The sequence below is a fragment of the Diachasmimorpha longicaudata genome, chromosome 3, assembly GCF_034640455.1.
Source record: "Diachasmimorpha longicaudata isolate KC_UGA_2023 chromosome 3, iyDiaLong2, whole genome shotgun sequence".
Classification (NCBI taxonomy): Eukaryota; Metazoa; Arthropoda; class Insecta; order Hymenoptera; family Braconidae; genus Diachasmimorpha; species Diachasmimorpha longicaudata.
The window spans coordinates 6,447,330-6,471,534 of record NC_087227.1 but is presented as its reverse complement, the minus strand read 5'-3'; the positions used below and the strand labels follow the sequence as shown (position 1 = coordinate 6,471,534).

The 24,205-nt window shown below is 36.9% G+C and overlaps 1 protein-coding gene and 1 long non-coding RNA gene across 3 annotated transcripts in view; one reads left to right on the top strand and one right to left on the bottom strand.

Moving 5' to 3' along the window:
• LOC135160394 (protein phosphatase PHLPP-like protein) overlaps positions 1 to 24,205 on the bottom strand; it is a 67,704-nt gene that overhangs the window by 34,625 nt on the left and 8,874 nt on the right. The window contains exons 1-4 of one of the 2 annotated variants that reach the window (XM_064116894.1): positions 24,165 to 24,188; positions 19,939 to 20,092; positions 11,136 to 11,270; positions 4,198 to 4,460 (exon numbers count right to left, since the gene is read on the bottom strand). In XM_064116894.1, the coding sequence (XP_063972964.1) occupies positions 4,198 to 4,460; positions 11,136 to 11,270; positions 19,939 to 20,092; positions 24,165 to 24,173 (561 nt within the window). In that variant the 5' untranslated portion in view covers positions 24,174 to 24,188. Of the gene's footprint in view, positions 1 to 4,197; positions 4,461 to 11,135; positions 11,271 to 19,938; positions 20,093 to 24,164; positions 24,189 to 24,205 lie in introns of those variants that run through there. The other variant, XM_064116893.1, reaches the window with a different exon arrangement.
• On the top strand, positions 12,545 to 20,483 carry LOC135160440 (uncharacterized). The gene is made up of 7 exons (XR_010298568.1): positions 12,545 to 12,848; positions 12,955 to 13,080; positions 15,253 to 15,375; positions 17,921 to 18,187; positions 18,264 to 18,403; positions 19,917 to 20,164; positions 20,308 to 20,483. It is a non-coding gene; the product is annotated as an uncharacterized LOC135160440 (long non-coding RNA).

Sequence of the window (24,205 nt, the reverse complement as noted above, 5' to 3'; positions counted from 1 at the left end):
TGCAATTGTAGATTTATTGGATTTATAAATTAGGGGTTATTATGGGCTAAATTAGCCGTTTGCAGTTGCCCCCCAATGATCGCTATGAACGTCTCAACTTTCTATGAAACTCTCATCCGAAACCCCTCGATATCAGTTAAATCCTGGGAAAAGGGGGTGAAATGCACAGTAGTGACTAGAAGAATCTCCCTCCACGACACTGTGTCAGTCTGATGGCCACAGCAGTGCCAATTATTTCTTCCAAAGGAGATGATGACAACTATCCTAGGGTAGTGACACTCCTGACAGGCTTATTTGCTTCTCCACCTTGAGTAGTGGTGGAAATGCCTGGAGGACACGAGTGTCCCAGAAACTATTGGTCGACACCCTGGTGATGTTTTGTCTTGGAATAATGCCTTCTGAAACTTGAAGAATTCCGAAGTCCTGAGTGAGACTCCAACTTCTTTGTTTATTGGGTCGAATCCCCTGAGGGACATTGATATCTTGATTTTTCGTTCCGGAACTGGTGCGAGTACCGGCCATCATGGAAAAATGTGTTTTTTTTTTTCAATCTGGTGCCCTCCAGGAGCGCATAAAACGTTAGAACTGACTCTGTGAGGTCACTACTCACAAATGTACGCGAAACAAGATCACGTGAAAGCCCCAAATATCCGCGTTCGGATTAAATTTAAAAAATGGAATGTTTGAAACATTAATTTCATTCGAAAATATTGAATTTGATATTGTGAAATATTATCAATTCGTGTCGTCATAAACCCGAAAATTGATTAAATTTTCACTTAAAATTCTGTTTATAAAATAACATCATAAATTTTACATTCTCGAAGGCACTAAAATTTTCATTTCAACAGTATGATGACATTATTTCATGAAATACTGATTGATGATATTTCCATACACCTGTTATCCCACCCACTTTCCTAAATTGCCCATAATTTGATTGCCTCCAATGAGGGTAGGAAGCTGCGGTGGCGATAGACCGACTGGAGGGAGTTGGGTTTTACCGGATGGATAATCGTAACCATAAATCATAGTGGTAGCCCGCTGCTAATATCACTAATGTCGTAGGGGGTGCACCACAGAGGCACCTGCGACCATCTGCAAAATATACACTGGATTCTCATGCCTTTGAGATGCACCGAGTGTCCTTGCAATTGAAGTCAGGTGTAGCACTCGGGGTAATTTCATTATCAGTCTCAACTCGATTAATTAATTTCTTTTTAATCCACGAAGACATTTGTCTGAATAAAAAGCTTTGAACGAACACTGACAGTTGTCAATGGTTAAGTGGAATAATTGTTGCTCATAAATCAGCACTTGAATTCGAATGGGCTCTCCTTTTGCAATGGGAAAAAATAGTGAACAGTCGAATTGTCATACGACTGGAAGAAAATTTTAAAAAGTTATATTTCAACAGAGGGAACTGGAAATTTGAACTCAGGGGATTTCACCCGGAGGCAGAAGAGAGCAACACAGCGGAGGCAACCAACCCAAAAAAGCACTTCAATGGTCATTTTTCTATTAACATTTTCTTAATGACAAAGTGCGTTACTACATCAAAAAGATTTTCTCCAAAACATCAGAAAATTCACGACAGAATCAATAGAAAAATGACTCATTTTTCGTTCCCGAATTAATAGCCTCGATACCCTACCCGAAAACAAGCGAAATCGATTTTCCTCAATAGAAAGGGGTTCAATACAAACTCGATTAATTATCAAAGAGGCACATCGGCCACATCGGCCAGCATTCACCACCCACCTACCGTGTTCGCAAAAAATTCTTCATTTTTCGCGCCTAAATCGAAGGCTGCCCAGTGGTTGACGAGGCTCACCAACCCCAGCCGGTAAATTCATGAGTTGCCATACCATTGGCACTCCCCACTACTTTTTCAACCACCACCGGGACTCTCCACAAGTTACTCCACTCCAAAAGAATAAACACCAAAACAAAGTAAAATTCTCGGACGTTTATTTCCATGTCGAATATGTTTGTGCACCGAGTTTACCCCTCGGTGGAAAAAAAAAAAATCATTCCCGAGGTGGAAAAAAAAAGTTTTTAATTGAACTCAACTCGGGGCTAGAATTTTTTTTTCTCAACTCTCTTGCATCCAAATACGGGACAAAGTGCCATAGCACAAGCGGAATTAAAGGGCTGAGGAGTCGAGAGCTTTTTCATTCCCATTCGAATATATTTTTTTTTACTATGCACTTTTCTGTCATCATTGGGGGACCGGGTGGAGGGAGGTGAGGGAGAATAGAAACCTTTTTTAATGGTTCCCGTAAAACGAGGTTCCCGGAAATTGAATGGTATACCTATTGTATATTTTTTTTTCTTTGAAAAAAAGGCCAAGGAGTGTTAGTAAAAAAAAAAAGAACGAAATAACAATAAAAAGAATTGAGGAAGCACGTTCGAAGCGCCGACAACCGCCTAAGGGACTAGCTACACATTTGTCTGGCGTTCACACGAGAAGCAATATCGTTCCGGTCGATATGTTGCACGTCCGAGAGCCAGGGGGAGGTCCAAATGACGAGACAACCTTAGATAGTTTATCATGAGAGAAGAAAGAGTTTTCCACGTCAACTGTTTTTTTTTTTTATTCTTTTGAATTCGATTGAATAAAGTAAAAGAACAATGTGAACTATCCAATTTTCGATTTTTTCAACTATTTTGTTATGTCCTGGAACAGTGTGACTGAAAAATAGTTGCAAACAAAATTATTTTTAGATTATAAACTGGCTTTTCCCTTCCAATTTATACACTACTTGGATTTTATTTGTGGCATGGAAAACAATGTTCTCGTAGACGCACACCAACAATCTAATAAAAGCAGACAAAAATCTGATGAAATAATTATCAACAATGACAACATCCTCATTACAAACGTTCAATTCTTCTCATTCTGTCTTTTCACAATGTATTTCCGCATTGCTATGCACTTTAACCCAGTAACTGTGTAAAATTCAAGAATTCCAGCGGTAAGAATAGACTCCCCTCTCGCATTTATTTCCAACACTAAAACTGAAAGGGTGGAAGAAAAGAAAGAAAGAAAGAAAGTGTGAAACCAAGTCTAGTGATTCCCCCTCACCCACTTCTTTCCAATTTTTCCCTCAATCTTTTCCCCCTCACACTTATTCTGAATTTCATGGAAAATCCTGAATCCTCATATCTACACCCTGTCCCTCTTGCTCTCTCATCATTGTTCGAATTCTCAAAGTATTAAGGCGAAAATTGCATCCCTTGAAACGAAACAATTGCAACGGTTGTAGCTGTGTGGTATAATACTAAGAGAATGAGAAAGAGGTGGGATGAACTTTGAGTGAAAATGCCCTACCCCCTCAAGATTCACTGAATAAAGTTCAAGGGATGGAATGGGAATAATAAAGCAACAGTTGGAGCGTCTTTTAATCCAGTGACTTTGTGTCCAAGTTTACGGTATCTTTCAGATAGTCAACTGTGACCGGTTTCTCGTCCCTTTCACAAGAGGAAGGGAACGAGTGGATTTGCACCGGAGTTTTGTTCTCAAATACATCTTGAAAGTTCGGTTTTCTCCCGAAAGTTCTGGAGTATCAAGAAAATTATTTGGGGATGAATTCTGGGTTGAAATCGGCCATATTGGGATTACTGAGACAAAGTAAACTATCGGAAATTTTAAGTATTTTTGGGTGAACGATGCAATTCAGTATTTTATCGGGTTTTGGAATCTAATTGAAAATTTGTTTAATGGCATAAAACCAAGAGTTCATTCGATTAATCTCGAGATATTGACATATCAAGGTGGTAAATAATCTCTCGAAGGTTTATAATTTCCTTCGAAGACGCTTATCCTTCTGACACAGAAGAAATTTCTCTTAATTAAGTAAAATTCGCGGTAATCTTTTTACGCATATTTGTTTATCCTATTTCATCCTTCGTGTACAAAGTTCACCCGAAAGGGTTTGAAAAGGTATGCAAAAATGACAGATAACCATTGTCAACTGAATGAAAAGGAATGCGTTGCCTTTCATGATTGAAAATTCCTAAAAACTAATTTAACGATAAAAGCTAGACAAGAAAATATCTTCAGCTTTCCACCACCATTATTTAATTCGATCCTCAAATTTACTGAAATTCCAGTGAAAAACAACGGTGAACTGAACATTGCTGAGAAATTCCTCCTCTACTTCACAGTAAAATAATGATAATAATGGCACATACCTGTTTGAGCCAACCGCGCCACAAATCCCTGTCCCATGGATGGTGAAAGCCGAGGTATAGATGTCTTGCATCGGGATGATGAGAGGATTGTGATGACAATGACTCTCCATCGTTGCGAAATTGCTCCGGGCTATCCTCCAACTGCTGTGAGTTTATCCTTGGATAACCGGTGACGCGGAGAACGAGCTTACCAAGCCGGGAGGGAGCATAACACACTGCACCACCATTCAACTCTATCCATTCTGGTCGTGACTCAGGACATCCTACAACATAAATTGTTGAAAAAAATATTAGACATTGTAGATTTACTTGACTAGCACTTTGAGATTTTCTACGATATCTTGGGGAGGATCCTATTTATGAAATCACAACTACGCAAACTAAATTAGCTACATAAGACATTTGGTAACTTCATGCGTAAAATTTTTCTACATTGATCATTCCCAGGTGGGAAAATTCAAGCTTGAACTATAAGCGCAAGCTTGGACCAACCTAGAATCCCAAGCCTTGGGACTCCTAAATGGAGTCAATCTTGATTCTATGAGCAAAAATGTATTATGATTAATATTGCGAATCGACATTATGTGATATCAATGATGCATTGATAATTAATTTTTTAACGGTCGTGGAAATAAAAATTTCAATTTGCAAATTTAATTAAATTTATCATAAATGTGCAATTTGATGAGAGAAAATAATAAAAAAGAAGTGAATTATTAGAAATGTAAAATACAAAGGGTGTAGAAATTAATAAATTTTTTTTAGCAATTGCATGGAAATTTCAATGCCCTCCAATGGTATTTCTACCATTGGAGGGCATCCAAAAATCCTAAAAATTCCCATCAAATCCCAAAATGGTAGAAATACCATTGGAGGGCTTGATAAATGGTCCCTCAATTTTTCTCCAATTCTTTTGACTCCCCATTTCTAAAATATGATTTTTTCCTCACTTTGTCGTTTTTTAATAACTCGAGTTCTTTCTTGATGAATTGTTGGAATAATTGAAAAAAAAAAATGCGCAATTTCTTCTATCAAAAGTCACGAGCAACGATTTCATCAGAATAAATTACAGCCAATTAATTCTCTGTGTTTAATAGAAGACAGGAACATTCTTTATTATCCCTATGAACGAATAGCCTGTCAGCTATGTTGTGAATCCAATAAAGAATAAAAATGATGAAATTTCAGGATGCTCTATAATGTTTAAGCGCAGAGCCTTAAACCACTAGGCACACGCTCTAACGATCCATAAAATGAATGTATCTTGCGGTAGTACTAGAGCGCTGGCCTTGTAAACATATTTTATGTCTGAACATACACTTACTTTTTCCCTTACTCAGGTCTACTGCTATTTATCATGCGGAATGAAGGATACTCGTGAGAAAAAGTGGAACATCCTCTTTCTCCAGGAGTAAATGACAATGGTATTAAAACAAACGATACTCACTTCGAGTAGTTTGAATTTTTCATCGAACAAATTCAACCCACTCATTACATATAAATTCTATTGTCCCTTTGTGTACATGTAATGGAGCAATAATCAAGATGTGCATATAATCGTCAAAATAAATGGAAAATGTGCCAATATAGACAGTTTTATAATTTATGAGTTGAGACACCTCCCCCCCTCACGAAATTGAAATTTTACAAGATATTACTGCACAGAGAGAAATATTTAATAAAAAATACGGCACTCGCAGTTCGTTCGATTAGGAAATCGTCAGGAAAATTAGGGAATGTTCAGGAATAACTCCGGAAGAGTTTCGTAAAAATTACTATAATTGCACTTCGTTCTGGCGTTTCAGCAAAGATACGTAATTTTTACTGGCAATATCTCTGTGTGAAGCAGTAATTCACTATTACTAATTAATTCTTGGGATGGTGCTTCACCTTTTCGTGGGTTATACAAATATTCCAAAGTTTTCCCATAACAAGATGGAGAGGGGAGAAAGGCTGGTTACTAGGTTGTGGCTAGTATGCGGTAAAGTCGGAAATGCTTTTCAGTAACGGTGTGGCAGCTGGCTTTGAGAGCCTTCCTCGTGGATTACTTTTGGGTTACACATTTGGAATATGCAACGAGGGGTAAAAAATTTCACCTACTTCAATTCACGCAAATGTATTTTACGCGTGTGAGAGTCGATCGAAACTTGCGAGAGAATATTCTTACGCACCGAATTCTTTTAAATTGATTCAGAACTTCATGAATAAGTATTGAAATTTGTATTTCGATTTGGATTTGGATTTTGGAATCGAGGAGAAGTAATTTCCATAAACAAAGAAACTTCGCAACTTAATCAATCATATCTTGAATTATTTTATCGAGTCCTCAAGTTAAATGAACGAATGTTCTCCCTTAGATAAAAAAAAACGCTTTTTGAAGGGTTGAAAAGGGCTCAGAGTGTGCCCTGCTGGACTGTTTGTGTTATTTTTAAAAATAAATTGACGATAATTCGGGTGATTTTGATCTCAATTATTCAGAGCTCAAGATTCGTCAGTGGATCAAAGGACAAGTGTGGAAAATTAAAATTTCAAATGGTCAATTATTTTAATTTTCGTCTCCGGTGAAGCATAAATTCATCGACAGAATGATTTACAAAGCCCTTTGACACCCATTTTTCGTAACTCCTATCGGCAACTGATCGAGTACACGTTGGCTATCGTAAATCAATGCCACCGTGCACCACTGAATTTTCCGAAGGGCGAACCATTGACCCGTAGTTGGTTATAGAAAGGACTCTGTCAATCGAATCAGAAAAGAATTGTCCACTGGCCATATCTCTTGGTACTTTTCCAAAGGTTCACCGGGATTTTTGGTTATCGAAACTCTTGATACACGTCGACTACCATTCCAACCAATTGTTCTGTTTCCATGGCATATTTGTTTTTTTTTTTATTATTTTTGTTGGTTTTACCGACACCTGCATTCTGGTTTCAATGATTTCAATGGCTGACACGGTCCATAGTGTGAAAAAGATCGAATTTACACTCAGTTCTCTGCATCCTTTAACTCCTCAATTTATTATTGAACGATTGACAAACAGCATTCGGTGAATGAAAACCTTTTTTAATAGAGTGAATAATTAAATTTTTCACAAATGAATATAGTTATTGTTGTTGACATTTCCAAACGGCAACAACAAACAGACAAATTTTTATTATTTACTCTTTCGTATTTGAATTAAAATTGTTATGAAATAATCTTTAATTTGAATTAAAATTTTTATGAAATAAATTTTAATATGGATTAAAACTCGATCATTTTATATTCATTTTTACTAATTTTTATCATAAGAATGAGGCCCTTATGGCTGATGATAAATTTTTATACAACGGTAGAATACTATTTGTCAAAAAATTTTCTACACACAAGAATGTGCTTCGGAATTGAGTGTAATCACTTTTCTCTTTCACAACTATTCCACCAAATTCAATCGTCACTCTGTGTTTCCGGGTGAGAAGACCCCGACAATTCAATAAACACCCCTTTTACCACGTGATAATCACTATTTCCATCGAATTAACAGACCACCGACCTTCCAATTACTTCACATCGATTGAAATTGGACAAGAAAATGACAATGAAAGTACCTAACAACGTGTGCAAAACAGCTACGATAATTACGATACCACGAAAGTTTAACAATAAGTTAATGTTTAAGGGTGGGGTTATAAGGAGAGGGAGAAAGGAATGGGTCTGAGAGAGTACACCGACTTTGCCACTGGAACAATTAAAACTTTTCGCTGCTATTCATTATCGATGGCCGAGGGACGAGCTACCGAGAGCCAAACGCGTTTGTTATGAAGTCTCCTCTTCACAAACTTTATCCACTAACCGATAATGCCTTTAGTTTTAATTCGTTCAATGGGGTTCTTTCAGTCGCACGTACTCTGGATGGTAATTTATAGTAATATAGATGTTATTGTTCTACTGATACTGATTTAGTGATTCCCTGGAATTTTGTCCAAGTTCGTAATGAAGATTTAAACAATTTCAAAAGTGCCTCATGCAATATTGACGTTCAGTATTGATTGAAACTGTCCTTTTCTTGTAGTCACAGGTGATCCTTCGCGTTAGGAGGTCCAGAAGCCGAGAAAAACGCGAAAAAAGAAAAAATTACTTTTAAAATATTCTCAGAGCCCTAGAAAAATCGCAAAGGAGCTCACGAATCGATTGCTACTCGATTTATTGTGCTATCTATATTATTTTTCAAGATGTATGCAAAAAATCGGGCCCTCTTCACTCCAGGAGGTCCAGGAGCCGAGAAAAATAAAGGAATAGACCCCAAAATATTTTTGGTTTCTCTGTGCCCAACGTCATAAAGGTTTGGTTATCTTGATACTGAAGCTTCTCATTATCAGGAAGTCCCTTTATCCCCCATCACCTCTGGAGGAGTAGCTAGACTGGTAAGGGTCATCCAAGTCAATCAAGATGTTTTTAACTGATCAGTGGGTATACCACATTCACAATTGAATTTTCCCATTATATTTTTCAAAAAGTAAACATCGACGATATCATAAGATTGGAAAATATTAGAATATTTATAGAATTCTCTGAATTATTAAAAATTCCAAATCAACTTCTAGTGATTAAAATAGTATATGTAAAAATTAGTAGTCCGAAATTAAGGATCATAGTGATTATGATGACGGTCAAAACATGTCAACAAAATCTGTCCTTCAGAAATGTCGATGACTGAATCCAGAAAAGAAATGCCACTATTCAGTTACTGGCAACAGCTACAATCAGTTATCTACAAAGTCCTCAGTGGCTTTTCCCAAAGTGATTGGAATTTATTTTATCGTAAAGTTTATCATCAATGGAAAAGCTTGACTCTTATGTCATCATCGAATTAAAGCAACGAAGAAAGAATTTAACGACATAATTAATGCAACAAAGAAACGATACAATCCCACTGGAAAAGTTACTTTCCTTGGGAAGATGGATAAAAGCCAACCGGTTCTTTTTCCTTTTTTTCCCGAACCATTCGAAGGACCTTCAATTACTATAATGGGTTCCGAGGCTCTTGCGGTATTGCCACTTGAATTTTTACAGTCTCTCTATTGCCGTAAGGGTTTCAAAAGCCTGGATAGGTGAATTGCAATTTGTTTCGATGAAATTTGGAGAGAAATTGTCGACGCAATTTAATGCTCCCTAAACACGATCATTTTTTGATAGTTAATCATTCTCCTGCAGATTAAATGAATCCTGCTATTGGTGCATATGACGAGAAATTTATTTTTGGAATTTTATTGATTTAAAGAAATTGTCCTCCAGTGAAATCGTGATAATACAAAACGACTTTTAATTCAAATCCATGTTAATGACTATATTGAAAAATTTTCCGTCTTTTCGAAGAATGAATTCTACTCCCAAATTCTAATTCTCATAATTGGAGCTCTCACAATTACATTTGAGTTACGTATTGTCAATCCATTTGAATTACGAGATTCCCTAGATTTCCCTTTGAGCACGAACTGAACCCAACAACAAGCAGGATTTGATAGTGGTTAATCCCATACCAAAACTCCCTTTGTAAAAGTCCTGACAATATTCTCGGCCATTCGGTCTATACCGATCAATCAAGTGCCATCTAGATAACTCATTTAACGAAAAAAATATTGAGATTTCAATATTAAATATCTAACGAAGTGATCAAATGAACCCTAGATCCATCACACCATGGGGGGAATTTTAATCGATTTCTTTCTAACAATGTACTTGTCCCAGCCTATCTCCTGTTTTCTATCCATTCTGATAACAATTATTAACTGAAAACACGTGCAATTTACATGTTTATCATAGAAGCAAAGCCAGATAACTAAATTTGTACCAAATACAAATTTCCAGAGGAAGAATATTGTTGGAAGTCGAAACCATTAATTACTTTTATCTGATATTCTTTCGGTGAAAGATGGAGAACGAATGAGAATACGAATATTCCACTACCCTCGGTCACTCCTCCATGTCTCATCTGCTACCAGAATATCAGCGAGAAAATCTATGAATTTAGAATCTGCATGATGACAATGCATCCGGTTGAAAACCATTCAATAGCAATAAAACTAAAACCTACTATTTACCAAGAGACAGACTGGATTTCCCGACGTAGATTCATTATTGAACTCTATTCCACATCCCCTTTTTATCAGAAAACATTACTCGCTGGTTAAACTCGGTGAAGTGCGTGCAAACATTCCAAGCTCGTCGACTATTTTCTCATTTCCGATTTTCAGTTTGAACGTTCGCATTTATACAGAGTTTCCTTTTTTCCCCCCCTCTTTCAAGTTTCTCATTTAATTGGCAAAGAGAAGAATTCAATGGATAAAGTTTTTCTTGGCAGAATAAAACCGCAAATCCGTGGCGAATTTGTTCAACCGAAAAATTTCTTAATCAAACAATTTTTTATCGGTTGGAGAAACAGCGAAACATTCAAATTATTTGGAGTTCACTGCTCGTAATAAAAATATCGAGACAATGAAATGTTTCATTCGGTAGCAACAGAGTAATTTGCATGCAAACAAATTAATTAAAATCATCAACTATTAATTAAGTTGATGAGGCTTTCCCTTCGATGAACACACACAATAAAAAATTGATGTCTGAAATTGAAACTTTTTGGGGAGTCGGTTTTAATATGTTAAGAGACATCTGAGCGAAATGAAATTTCAGGGAAACTTTTGTATCGTTCAGACATTCAGCGAATTGAAAAAAGCAATAATTCTAGATTGATAACAAGGAATTTGCGAATATTTTACGATCTGCTCAGTTGAAATCCTTTCGTTTTCTTTCATTTAAAAGATGAACACGAAAAAATGCGGAGACACGCGTGCAAGTGGTCCAATAGAATAAATAATTAGCAATAGAAAGCGGAATAGAAGAAGTGGTTTTATTATATTGAGTGCGTCATTTCCGGGAAATGAATATGAAGTCGACTTACCGGGGTAGAGGAAGAGACGAGATGCAATGACAGCGAGGGCACGTTTTTTCCACTGTGGAAAAACCAGTCCTTTCAGGATGAGCACATTCCCACAACGACTGTGGCCAACTAACTCTGGGGTGGGTTCTGACGGTCCTGAAATAAAAAAAAAAAGAGATGAAACAGAGTGCAAGGAAGAAAATCAATGGCAATTAGGGCCACAAAAGGACGAGTAAATGAAATTGGGATAATTGGAATGATTCAAAGACATTTTCAGTGAATTTGAACCAATTTCGAGAAGCCGTTTTTTCAGGAAATTATGTAATTGAAGGGATCATGAGAGTACATGTCTTTTACCTCCCTGGCCCTGAGATAGATTTTCCCTGAAATAAAGTCAGTATTGAATTTATCTCGTCGTGATGAATCAGAGGTGCAATAATATCCCCTCGCGTATTATGATACTCGAAACAGAATAAAAATATAGAGTTCAAAACAATACCATCGAACCTGAATCTCTTTTCAAAAAAAAAAATACGAAACTAAACGATCGGAAAAGCCGGAGCTTCGCTCCAAAAATTTGTTTAAAACAATCGAGTCAATGGGATAAAAATCCACACCGAGAAAAAAGTTATCTCTCATTAATGATGGGACAAGATCGTTTGAGGCTTTAATTCTAACTAAAATAATTTAACTTAATGAAGATCTCACCACGACAGAGATAGCAAAAATTTGTGGGTCTTTGGTCTGAATTGGGGACTTATAGAAGTAATTTTTCAATTAAATAGCATTATGTTATGAAGTCAAACAGATTCGACGTAACAAAATTTATTTTCTGTCTAGGGCTTCACAGGCACAGCCTCCGGAAAGAACTCAACACAACATAACCTTGATCGCTGTTAATCGACACCAGAGTGACCTTCACACCTTCGACTACTTGTTGAGTCACTGAGTGCGACCCCCCTACCCTTAATGAAAATGGCACCCGACTCGACCTCGAACGAAGCTTACAAAATAAATTTGGCCCTCTCACCCCCCCCCTTTTGCAAAACTCGCCCCCTCCCCCAAATAAATAAATATCACACTTACTTGATATTTAAATCATAAATATACGACGTAGATTGCAGGTATATCTGGGGTTTTCCAACAACATGACTCTGTTCACGGCAATAATCTTTCATTAACCCCCTGCATCAGTACGACGCCATCAATTTGGCGCTTTGAAACCTCTCGCATCACAAACGCGTCCCTCTCGTTTCCCTTCCCCACAGTTGAATTATTCAATTATCTTCAACTCAATATCACTCAGATATTCACCTGTGACTCACTAATGGAACTATCTCGTTTCTACAATAAAACGCAGCCCATGGAAGGGCACACGACAATTTCTGTTGCTGCGCAAATTCCAGTCACACACTTCGTGCGTTCGCCATTACACTGACTCGACTCGTCCCCCTACTGCGCCGTTTCTTTATCGCGCACGTACCGCGGAACGGAACGGAATGAAGTGGAACGGAGAAGCAGCAGTCGATAAAAAGATCCATACGCTGGGCGCCATTCAGTATTTATTTTAAGAGCTACGGATGCACTTGTAGAATCTGTACTTGAATGGATTGTTGAGAACTAATTACTAAAGGTATTATTAGCTAGTTATTTATTATAATGGGAACAATAGTCGAACAAGAAAATATTCTTCTAGTTTGCAAAGCAAATATTAGTGACGTCTGTTCCAAGGAGGTTAGACACATTTTCATGTAAATTTGATAATAATTAAGACATTGTAGACGTTTTATTCGTTCAACACTTAACATTTTTAATTTATTCATCAAAATGTATTAATTAGGTATGGAAGGATGTCTAATCTAGAGTATCTCCACCATCAGTACCCAATGAATCTGGCAAATGGTGTGAAGCAAGGAAGACGTCTGGTAGTTCCATTGGAAGGGTAACTTAATGGACTTCTGATGATGTAAGTTCGACCCTCACCTGGGGGGTTTCAATTTATTTTGATAATTCATCCATTTGGAACTGATAATGTTCGGACTCGTGGAACGAAAATAGACATTTACCACTTTTATTATCGATCGCCAGTTTAATAAAGCCATATATTTCAGTTAAATAAACCAGCTGTAGTGAAAGGCATTCTGTGGTCTGCTAGTAGTTGCGGTACTCTATGATGCGACAAGCGTAGCTCTTCTAACCAAGTAGTATAACCAAACCACGGCACGTACACAAATGCTTTAATCTACGGTGGCGACGATACACTAATCCTAGGAGAGGTGAGGAGATACTGAATATTCGGTCCTATCACTGGTAAAATTGATGATAACTTACTGCTATTGTGTCATTGCTATCAGATATAGATGAGTTCGTTATATACGTACAGAATGTTTAATTAATTTTCATTCTTTCTTCGCGGAATTCGTGTCTTCCTCCATTTTGTGTCTAAATTTATTTCTACAGATTCATCGAAAGTGTTCTAACTGCTGCCTAGTTGTTGTTGCTCATGAGAACTACGTAATTTTCTGAGCTGACAATTAATAAATCCGGGGTTCTACGAGATATTCCTTTTCATTGATTTTTCTGCACTTATATAACTCCGCTGGTCAATACTTATAATTTAAAGAAAAGGCATATTCTCAAGATTTACGGTAGTCATGGCTAATTACATAATCTTCCCGTCGTTTTAATGACAGAATATTTTTTTAATGGAATATTGTTACAGATCGTCACGCGATTTTTTCTGAGGATTTCCATTTGTCAGAATTTCATCTCTAAGAGCTTAACGGAGTGAAATTCAGTCTATGAATGGTTCCCCGGCTCCGACATTAAATTCAAATAAATCATAGAAAATATATCATCGCTAATTTTCACCGCATCAATTCCACCTCAAAGCACCGTTCCTCTACCACCCTATAATTGGCGTGATTTAAAAAAACCTACTTCATACATCATTGAGCACGAAAACACAGGAATGAACAAATGAGAACAAAGAAGAATTCCGGAATTGAAGGTAAAATAGGGGGGAGGGATATAGCAAAGGGCTTTATTCGAATTTCAACGGTTTGCGCCCAACAATGAGCAACCAATGAACTGTCGACTATTAATGAAGGGAATGCTTCGCCAGTATTTTCAGAAAACGATCGGTTCATTGACGTTAGTCTCGCTCGACTTAATTCTCAGTATTGAGTCGATCAATGAGGTGTACGAAGAATATCTGCGATATTGGATTGACGCCGTGTCATTAATGCCGCCATGAATGGTATATCCATGAGAGTTAAATGAGAGAATCTCCATGACCCGAATGTGTCACGTAGTTCACCAGCTGGCACGAATGAATTTTTAATACTTAACGGGATTGTACGAAATGCCTGCTACATGGAAAATACCGGTGAGAGTGAATCCCGAGGTTTAATTATTATCATCATTTGGGTATGAATACAAAAGCTGGCTTCTGCAGGGTCATTAGTCATTGTAATAATCCGTTGTGCAATTATGTGTGGTCGACTTAAGGCATCGTTAATCATTCCGCAGAATGGAATTGGGGTTATCACCTTCTTTAATGGAAATGCGAGTCAATTAGGGATTTGTTGAGCATTGCGGGGATTAATAATCTGTCTCGTTTGATAAAATTTATGGTACTTGAGATTTTCTTTTCGTAAAAACACTGAGGGAAAACAGCTTTGGAAAAATTCTAGTGGTTCTCATGATGAATAAACCAATTTGTTGAACTATTTTTTCTAGATTAAAATTAATTGGTTTTCTACCAATTGAAGGCTTTAAAAACGCATACAGCCACCCCCTTAAGTGAATAAATTATTGGGAAAATAATCATTGGATAATGTGGATTTGTCAGAGCTCTCTACAATCAATTAACGCAAGTACTTAGGAAATTTGTCAAGAGCATGATTTTATGTCTGCTATACTATTTCCCTCCGCCTACCGACCATCAAATCCCAAGCGATTAAACCCGAGTTAGTTTACGCCAAGTTAGTTGTTGTGGAAAACGATCTAGTGAACAAATTGATCTTACGAACTTGCTGATGACGTACTACTCTACTTGCATTGATGCGTCCATTAGTTACACAAAACTGGCCCCAAAATCTCTCCCATTGGACTCACCCCTGGTTACATTTCGCAGATACTTGAAAACTTCAGACACAAGGCTGACGTGTGCACAGAGAGTGGATGAGAGTATCGGCCCCAAAACCCATAGAGTGAAACCGAGCTTCAGACCAAGTTCAACAACCGGTACATAATACAGGTATAGAAGTTACAAGTGAAAACCACTGAAATTCGCTCGACTATGTTTAACACTGGCTAAATCATAGGTACCTTTCAAATGTTCAGGGTGAGTAAATATTTACAAAATCTTCGGGATAACAGTCAACTCGATGGCTTCATTATGAGAATTCTTGAGGGGTTTGTTCGATAATTTAATCAAGGGCAGTACTCATAAGCGATGGTATTCGGCAAACTATTGTTTGTAGATTCAAACCGGGTAAACAAGAGCATTTTCCCGACCAAGTGGAAAATGTTTTTTTTCGCATTTCAGAGATAATCGTTAATTTATAGAGCTCGGAGATAATTTAATGAGTTACTTGCGTGAAAAAAAATATACTAAAAATATTAGTTAATTTGTCTGAGGTCAATAAAATACATAGGTAAGTCATTAGAATTTTTGTTGTGCGCTGCAAGAATTTTTTTCGAATTTTATTCGCAAAAAAATTCTGGGTTTAACCGCACATTTGAGAGAGTTATAATTTTAATCGTCACTTACAGATGAACTAATTCCATCACATGGAGTGGAAAATTCAATAAAAAGTACCAGCAAAGAAATGCAAAAATTACGGTCAGCGAAATCAAATTCAGTAAAAATTATGAGTCATAACTGAAACTTTACCTTTTTCTTACGTAACTTTTACTTTTTTCTTCGTAGTAAAAGCTACGCGCCAGTTTCTTAGAAAATTATTGAACGTCCAAGACTTTTTATATCCAGAGCGACATTAATTCTGGAACTTTAAATTGAATTTTGCCAGTTCTGGAAAAATTACTTATCATTTACGTACTTCTTCCGTGTTATCCCAGAAAATTAACTGACAGTTTCAGAATTATTCTCTTCCTTTCCGGCGATAACTAACTAAAAATTACAGTCCTTTATGGATTAAGTAAATAGTTACGTACATTTTTACAAAATATTGCTTTTACATTGCCATTTTTCTTGAAGTATTTTCGTGATGAAAGGACCAATTTCATTCCAAAATAATTCTTCATTAAAACAATTTCAGAATGCAGTTGGAATGATCTTCGCAAATCACTGTTTCCATATCTTTCACATCAACGATCAAAATAGATTTTCATATCATGGAAAAACTACTCCCTCATAATGGTTATCAATGTTTGTTCGACGAAAATTCAATACCCCCTAACTAATTCACGAAGTAGAATAAAGACAGGACAGACCGAGGGGTTGAAACACATGAAGTTATACAGTTTCAGCCCGAAGATATTATACGATCGTCGCAGTAAAGCTTTAAACGTTAAATGCCGATTATACCATTTGCTCCCCAACATTCGCCACCCTCATCGTAATTTCTGGAGAAACTTTTCCTTGTTACTGACACCAACTACCGGCCCTATACCAGCCAATTTGTGATATAGACTTTCCTTCGATGTAGGAAACTAGAGTAAAAGTTGGGAATAAGTGAGTGAGAGCAAAGACATTATAAAAGCAATATCGATAGTTGTGTTTCATTGTATTGGAGGAGTATTTTTACGACGTTTGGAAAGTTCTTGACTTTTTCATTACGTATGTATATTACATTGGATTGGAAAAATCATCGATTCCATGTAATGACACCGAATTGATTTCTGTCAGTATTTTCCGTGGCGAATTCTGCAATTTTTATCCTATCGTTCTTGGAAGCCAATCAAAAATGTATCAGAATTCAGACTAAACTGCTTACGATGATTCATCATTATCATTTTTTTTCATGACAATGTACAGAAAGAATTGATAAACGAAAATACTTGTAATAATTATTTTTCCATTGCACTCGTTGGGATGATACAATGATTTTCAATCATCTAGGGTACACCTGTACACTGGATGATCAATAATTTTCATCAATCAAAGTAGCGTGTTTGCTTCTACAAAACAGTGATATTGCAATGCCCGTGTGTCATATTTTACGTTGAAATAATCAAGTTGATTGAAAATTGTGAAACCCAATGATTCATCCCCTTGTAAATAATTTCCGATATTCCTCGGCCGATGAATACCATCAATATTTGGACTATTCATCAATCCACATATTCATATGCCAAGGTTCAATTAATATGTACCTAACAGATTGAAGTTTGATTGAATAATCGAAATGCAGAATTTGCAGGGGATTGTTACTCTTGTATATCTGTTGGTTTCGCATTACTGAATTCATGAAACTCGTATTTCATCGTACTGTATCGTAGATGAAGTGGTTATTGATGATCATCAGTGGAATGAACAGTCAACATTGCAAATTAATGAACGAGTCGATAAACAAATTTCGTTGAAAAATCCAACTAATCAATGGAACATTCTTTTTAAAAAAATGTATAAAAGTTGCATTTTTCTATACAGTTTTGGGTTGCGAAATTTGAGTCAAAAATTTTTTGTAGAATATCTGCACCGAATACCTCAAAAATTACATTTCACTTGATTTTTTTCCCCTCAGAGTGTGAACTATAGAACATTCGAATTCTCTGTGCTCTATTCTGCCCATAATTTTGCAATTCCTCGATACCTTTCACTGCAATTAATTTTCCAGGTGCCCTCAATACACAGTGTCCCACTGGCATTCGAAATATTTCATCTGCAGGACTCTATCAACTAAAATCGAATTAATACGTGCTGAACGCAGTGTGCACCGATGGAATTATCTCTAAATTCAGTACTTGAAACAAATGATTGTCATCTATCTTTCATCAATTCATCTTTTTGCATTGTCGAAATTCATGGTATGGCCTGAGGAGTAATTTTAACGGACGTATACAACACATCACAGAGAGCGCACACGTCAATATACAAAATCACGGTGAGACAATACACATCCTATTTCCGGTTTTTCACTAGCTATTCATGATGACGTCTGCCTCTGTTGAAATACGCAGTGGATGCGATGAAAGGGACCCGAAACGCACAAAGAGATAGGCGTATATCGGAAACATATTCACTCGTCGTGAACACTGACCAGAACGTGGTGATCATTGATGATTAACACTGGACTGATTGAGGAAAGAATTTTTAAGAGGTATGCCTTTACTTTTACGGAGAAATTGATGATTTTAACATTATTCCATGAAGAGGAATAATGAATTTTAGGAGGATTTTAACACTACTCTAAAAATTAAATCAATTCAATGTAATTAATCTTATTTTAAAAAGGGTAATTTTATAACTGGTTCTCAATTTTTGTCTGAAATTGTTTTAGAATTCTGAAATTTTGTGCAAACAATTGGAAAACCGTCATTTAAAATTTTTGAGTTAAATATCTTTTCATTGAAATTGTTAATCTATTAATCTCTGAATTTTTATTTTATACAATGAAGTGATACCAAACAAAAAAGAAATTTACGGTATGAAAACAAAACATATGAAATATTATCAGCTTTGCTCCAGGTATTTCCATATCTGGTTGAATAGTGCAGGATTGTCCCGAGAGTAGATATCTCTCGTACTCCTCTTGATATTACCAACTGGCATTTTAATGATCGGAATGGAAATACTCTGCATCGATAAATAACAGTATGCAGCCATTAATTTGCCCAAAGGTGGTCGTTATCCACGTTTTTTTTTTATTAGGTAAAACTCGGTATCACTAGTGCAATAAAATTAGAACAATTCCCGAGAATTCGTGTTCCAGTATTTTACGTGATAAATAACAAAGAGAAGATAATAACGAGCTATAAAAATTCTCTGTTATTACGTATGGAGTCGTGTCACACTGCTGTGTTGTTATTCGCGGATTCATTAACGATCGGACGAGTTGACCGCATCATGGCTGACGGAATTACTTGCATCATTGTTGCAAGAATATCGGTCACATAAAAAAAGGTACAGCACATATGGCCTTATGATTCGTCGTATTTATCGATGATATTACGAAAAGGTTTGGGTTATCAAATATTTTATTTGCCCGAACGTTTTATTTCGAGACGTTCCAATATCAGGGGAGAAGCTGACCGAAATTATAGTTCTCCACTGTCTTAATGGAAATATGATAACTGAAGTGGTCAACTGTCGTTCCAATTTTGAACGTAAAAAAAATTATTTCGAAGTAATAAATAGCCCGAGGTAATTGATGCTGAGATTATTAAGGACTCAACACTGACAATCCCTGTTTTCTGATTGATGACAATTTATACGGATTAACGCAAATATTCAGTGCTTGATAATGTAGGCGTTCTGGCTAGCGGATTCTCTCCTCTTTTCTCAGATGTTCGTATTCTTACTTGGAATACGGACTCACGATTTGACTAAACCACATTTGAATAATTCGATATTCTGAGGTCGGGGTTAAACCGACGTTGGGATAGATTCTCAGGACATATCGTATATACGGCGGCTTATTCATTGGGGTTTTTATATAATTTTCATGAGGAGAAAAGGGGTCGGGAGAGTGCAAGTGATATGTTTAGAGGTAATGTCGATTGAGCGATGGTAAAATATTTATAATCAATAATATTCTCGGAATCTGTATCTATAAGAACTAAAAGTACTGTATATCTATCGACATTTCCCAGGAATTTCGTTTGTTTTCACAGTTGCATTATAATCCGTACTCACCAACATGAAAACCGATGAGATGGCGTAACTCAGGATCAACTCCGAGTCGTGCTCGTCTGGTAGTTTCCTCAAATCCCAGCTGCTTCAGAAATTCATCCTGTAACTCCAGGGGTCGTTCATCTGGCGACATTCGTCGTCCCGCTTCCCCCCCGTACTGGAAAAAGCATAATTAATCGTGAGTGCAGGTACAGAGATTCGTCTGTAGAGTAAACACTTGAACAACCAGGTTTGTCTAACTATTGAAATATCTCGGTGATGAGTAGTCCTGGGGCCTTGTTTTGCATGGGCTACATCCTCGTAGAGAATTATCAGAAGTTATTTTTCTTTTTATTCATTACTGATACAATTCTATATTTAATATCATTTCAGACCGGTGGGAGTGCATTACGCAACAAGTGCGATGAAGATTTTCGGTACTAGTTCAATCAATATTACGTGACAGTTCCGTAATTCCCCGATGACAACAAAGGGCAGGGAAAAATTACAAAGGAACTGAAGTGATTCACCGAACGAGTTGGAATTCGATAAAGGCCAATAATAAAGGCGATTATTTTTAAGGATAAGTCGTTATTTGTGAAAATTCATTTCAAAAATTTCTTAAATTTGACGGCTGAAATTTTGAAGACTAAAAGGAATATCACCTTCTACCATAAAATAAATAATTAATAATTTTCCACTTTCTCTCCTTCAACCTGAATTTTCTGTTTAAAACTCTCAGCACTTTCTCGAATCGTAAATTAAAGTCGAACTGGAAATGGCCGAGTTCAGCTTGAATTTCAGGGGTGCAAACTTCGCTTCAGGTTTTCTACTGAAGCGCTCGTTATCCCCATTGGGTTCGGTCACATGGAGAGTTTCAGGTCCATATACAGGGTGCTTCAGAAAAATGTATACACACTTTGAACGTCCATAGAAAATTTATTTACCGTTCTACAAAGTTAAATTTCAGGAAAATAGAAAGCTGAAAGTCCAATGTAAATGAAACATAAATAAAAAATGTTAATACTGTTCAAATTGGTGACCTGCAGCATCAATACAATTCTGAGTACGAGTCACCACTGATTCTGTACAGCGTATCAAAACGTCCAATGAGATTTCTCTACACACTGCTTGAATCTCATTCCAAAGAATGTCCAGGTTACGTGGTTTACGTTTGTACACCTCATCTTTTACTGTGCCCCACAAGAAGAAATCCAGTGGTGTAAGGTCTGGAGAGCGTGCTGGAAACTCGATTGGCCCCCTGCGTCCTATCCACTGGCCCGACAAATTCTGATCCAGGTAAGCTCGTACGTCTCTGTGATAGTGCGGCGGAGCACCATCTTGTTGAAAATAAAAATCATCATTACCGTATAATGCACGAATGGCAGGAAATACGGACTCAGCAAGCATTGTTAGGTAATTAACACCAGTTACAGTGCCTTCAAATCGAAAAGGTCCAATGAGTCCTCTTGAAGACAAACCGCACCACACATTTACAGCAGGCAAATTTACAGCTTTTTCAATTGTAATGTGAGGATTTTCTTCACCCCAGTAAACACAATTGTGCCTATTAACAGTTCCATTAAGTTTGAATTGGGCTTCATCCGACCAAATGATGCTACCCATAAATCCCGGTTTACGTATCACCATCTCCTGAATCCATTCACAAAATTGCAACCTTCGATCTGGATCGCCGTCATTTAGCTGTTGCACCAGCCTTGGAGTGTAAACACGATACTTGCTTCTCTTCAGAATGCGTAGCACGCTGCTAGCACTTATATCACTTTCACGTGCTCCTTGTCTTGAAGATTTGTTAGGAGAGCGTTGAAACAGTTCCAAGACTGCCGCTGATGACTCATCACTTGTAGCTGTTCGAGACCGACCTGAATGACCTTTATGCACATGACACACTGTTCCATGAACTTCGAATTTGTCTCGTATGCGTGTAATTGTTAATCTTGAAGGTGGTTCTGTATCATACTCCCTTCTCCATTGTCTTTGAACTTCACTTACATTCTCAAACTTCCAGTACCACTTAATAACCTGCTTACGTTCTTCAAAACTCAAACGTACGTCCCCCATGTTGCTATTGCAAATTCCAACTGATAATATAACATAGAGGGAGGATTGTGCTAGCACCTGGCGAAGAAATAAAACATTAATATTGTAGAGCGCCAAAACTACAATAGTTCAAAGTGTGTATACATTTTTCTGAAGCACCCTGTATATATGGATATATCTATATTCTCACATGTACGTACCCTAACAAATCGATTGGGTTTTCCGGGCTTTCACAGGAGGGAGGAAATTTCGCTTCACTGGATTATCGTCTCTATCTAAATCATACAGCATTTTCAAACTGCTGAGGATGAGATAACTACCATTATTTTGGATTCGAGGATTTAATCGGTTGGATCTTCAATTATTGTTCTGGTGATGATAAATTATGAGTATTAATTTTAAATATTAATTCTGCAAATCGTATTAAAATGATAGTGATATCATTGGAAAATAAAATTCCATTTCATCCGGAATGAACGGATTAATCTTTCGTCTAGATAATTCGAAAAATTCAACACTCGAATTCCAACCATTTGAAATGTTCCATTCGGAAGCAAAAAATCACACCGAAAGACCCTCATTCTCGCTCTCAAAATTCTTCTCATCTTGACGAATTACTCTGAGTAAACCCCTCCCCATTTGGAACTTCCCAAATAAAACAAAAAAAAATTAATTAAAAAGTTTGAGATCCTCTGCACTTTTTTTCATAGACAAAAAAAAAATCTCATCATTGTGGATAAAATGCACAAAGAAATTCCCATAGAGTCGAAGAAACTTTGTCCGTCCAATTATAAAAGTGATCGCCAAGTTGTGGAGAAAGTCGAGGGGTTTATAAGTCAATAAAATGCAAAAATAAGAAAAGAATGAAATGGAGTGATGCAAGAGAGAAATACTTCCGGCTCATCTGAACTTTCCTCAAAGTAGTGAAAATTCCTCGACTATACAGTTGACTGGCACATTTGGACTTCTCAAGATTTCTGAGTAATTAATGAAACTCATTACGAGGTGCCATGGAGCGTTGGATGGTGACACTTACCAAAGGGAATTGGATGCATTGGCTTTGCTCTCTCACCTGGTGGGGTCCAGTGAGCTTTCGTGAGGTATCTTGGAGTTGCCAAGCGTATCACAGATTCACTGGAACGTTTAATTGCTTGGATATCACAAATTCGATGAAGGGACACATCAATTATTCAAGTGATAACGGAAACACATGGATAATTATTATGTATTCCTCTGAGGAAATTTGTTGAATATTCCGGGTCCCGTAATATAATGCATCGAGGATTCATGTAGAACGACCTTGATGAAAGAGATGATCCATCCGGACTAGCAAAATCCTTGGGATCTCTCGGAATTCTTTGGAAGAATTTTTTTAATTGAAATTGTTATCGCGAGAAAAATGATATGAAAATAGTTTGATAATCAAGAAAATAATCCATCACGCAATGTTCATGGGGAATTATAGAACAGGAAACATAATTTGTTTATTGATGGATTTTCATTGCAATAATTCTCATAGCTTCACTATTTTGAAATTACTGAACGGATGGACCAATTATTCAGGTATTAAAGGAAACATATGTATGACTCTATATACCATTGAGGGATTACTACATCCCCGATTACATAATATAATTAATGAAGATTATGTAGGATATTAATGATGGATTTTGTAGCGTAAACGAGCCATCATCAAATAGTTCAATTTGACTCGTTGCTCTGCCCTTGCATTTATTATTCAAGCCACTATGAAAAGTAAATGAAAATTACCAGAATACATTTGAGAGGGTATGATATTAAATATAGTGTCTCTTTTAATAAAAAAAAAGGAGCCTCTCACAAGTAAATTAGATAGCAGATAAGCGTAGGGCTTGCACCAGGTAATTAAAAATGAAGGAACTTGAAAAAAATACGACGTTTCCTCGATGAATTCCTAGGATAAACCATCCGGGTTATTTACGTGTGCAGTTGTCGAGAAAGGAATGAAAAATATATCCAATTAGGCTTAACAAACCCGCTACCTGTAAACCCTGACCTGCACTTAACACCGTTTCAAGTTTAATAACCGTGATTTCAGGGAGGGATTTGATGTTAAATTGAGTTTGGGGATTATGGCAGGATGAAAAATACAGGAAGGGGGTCGGGTGGATAGCTTGAGCGTACGTTTTACGATGGCTCTTCTAGGTTACCTGTTTCATTTTGATGTTTTTCTCATGAATTTGGTAATCCG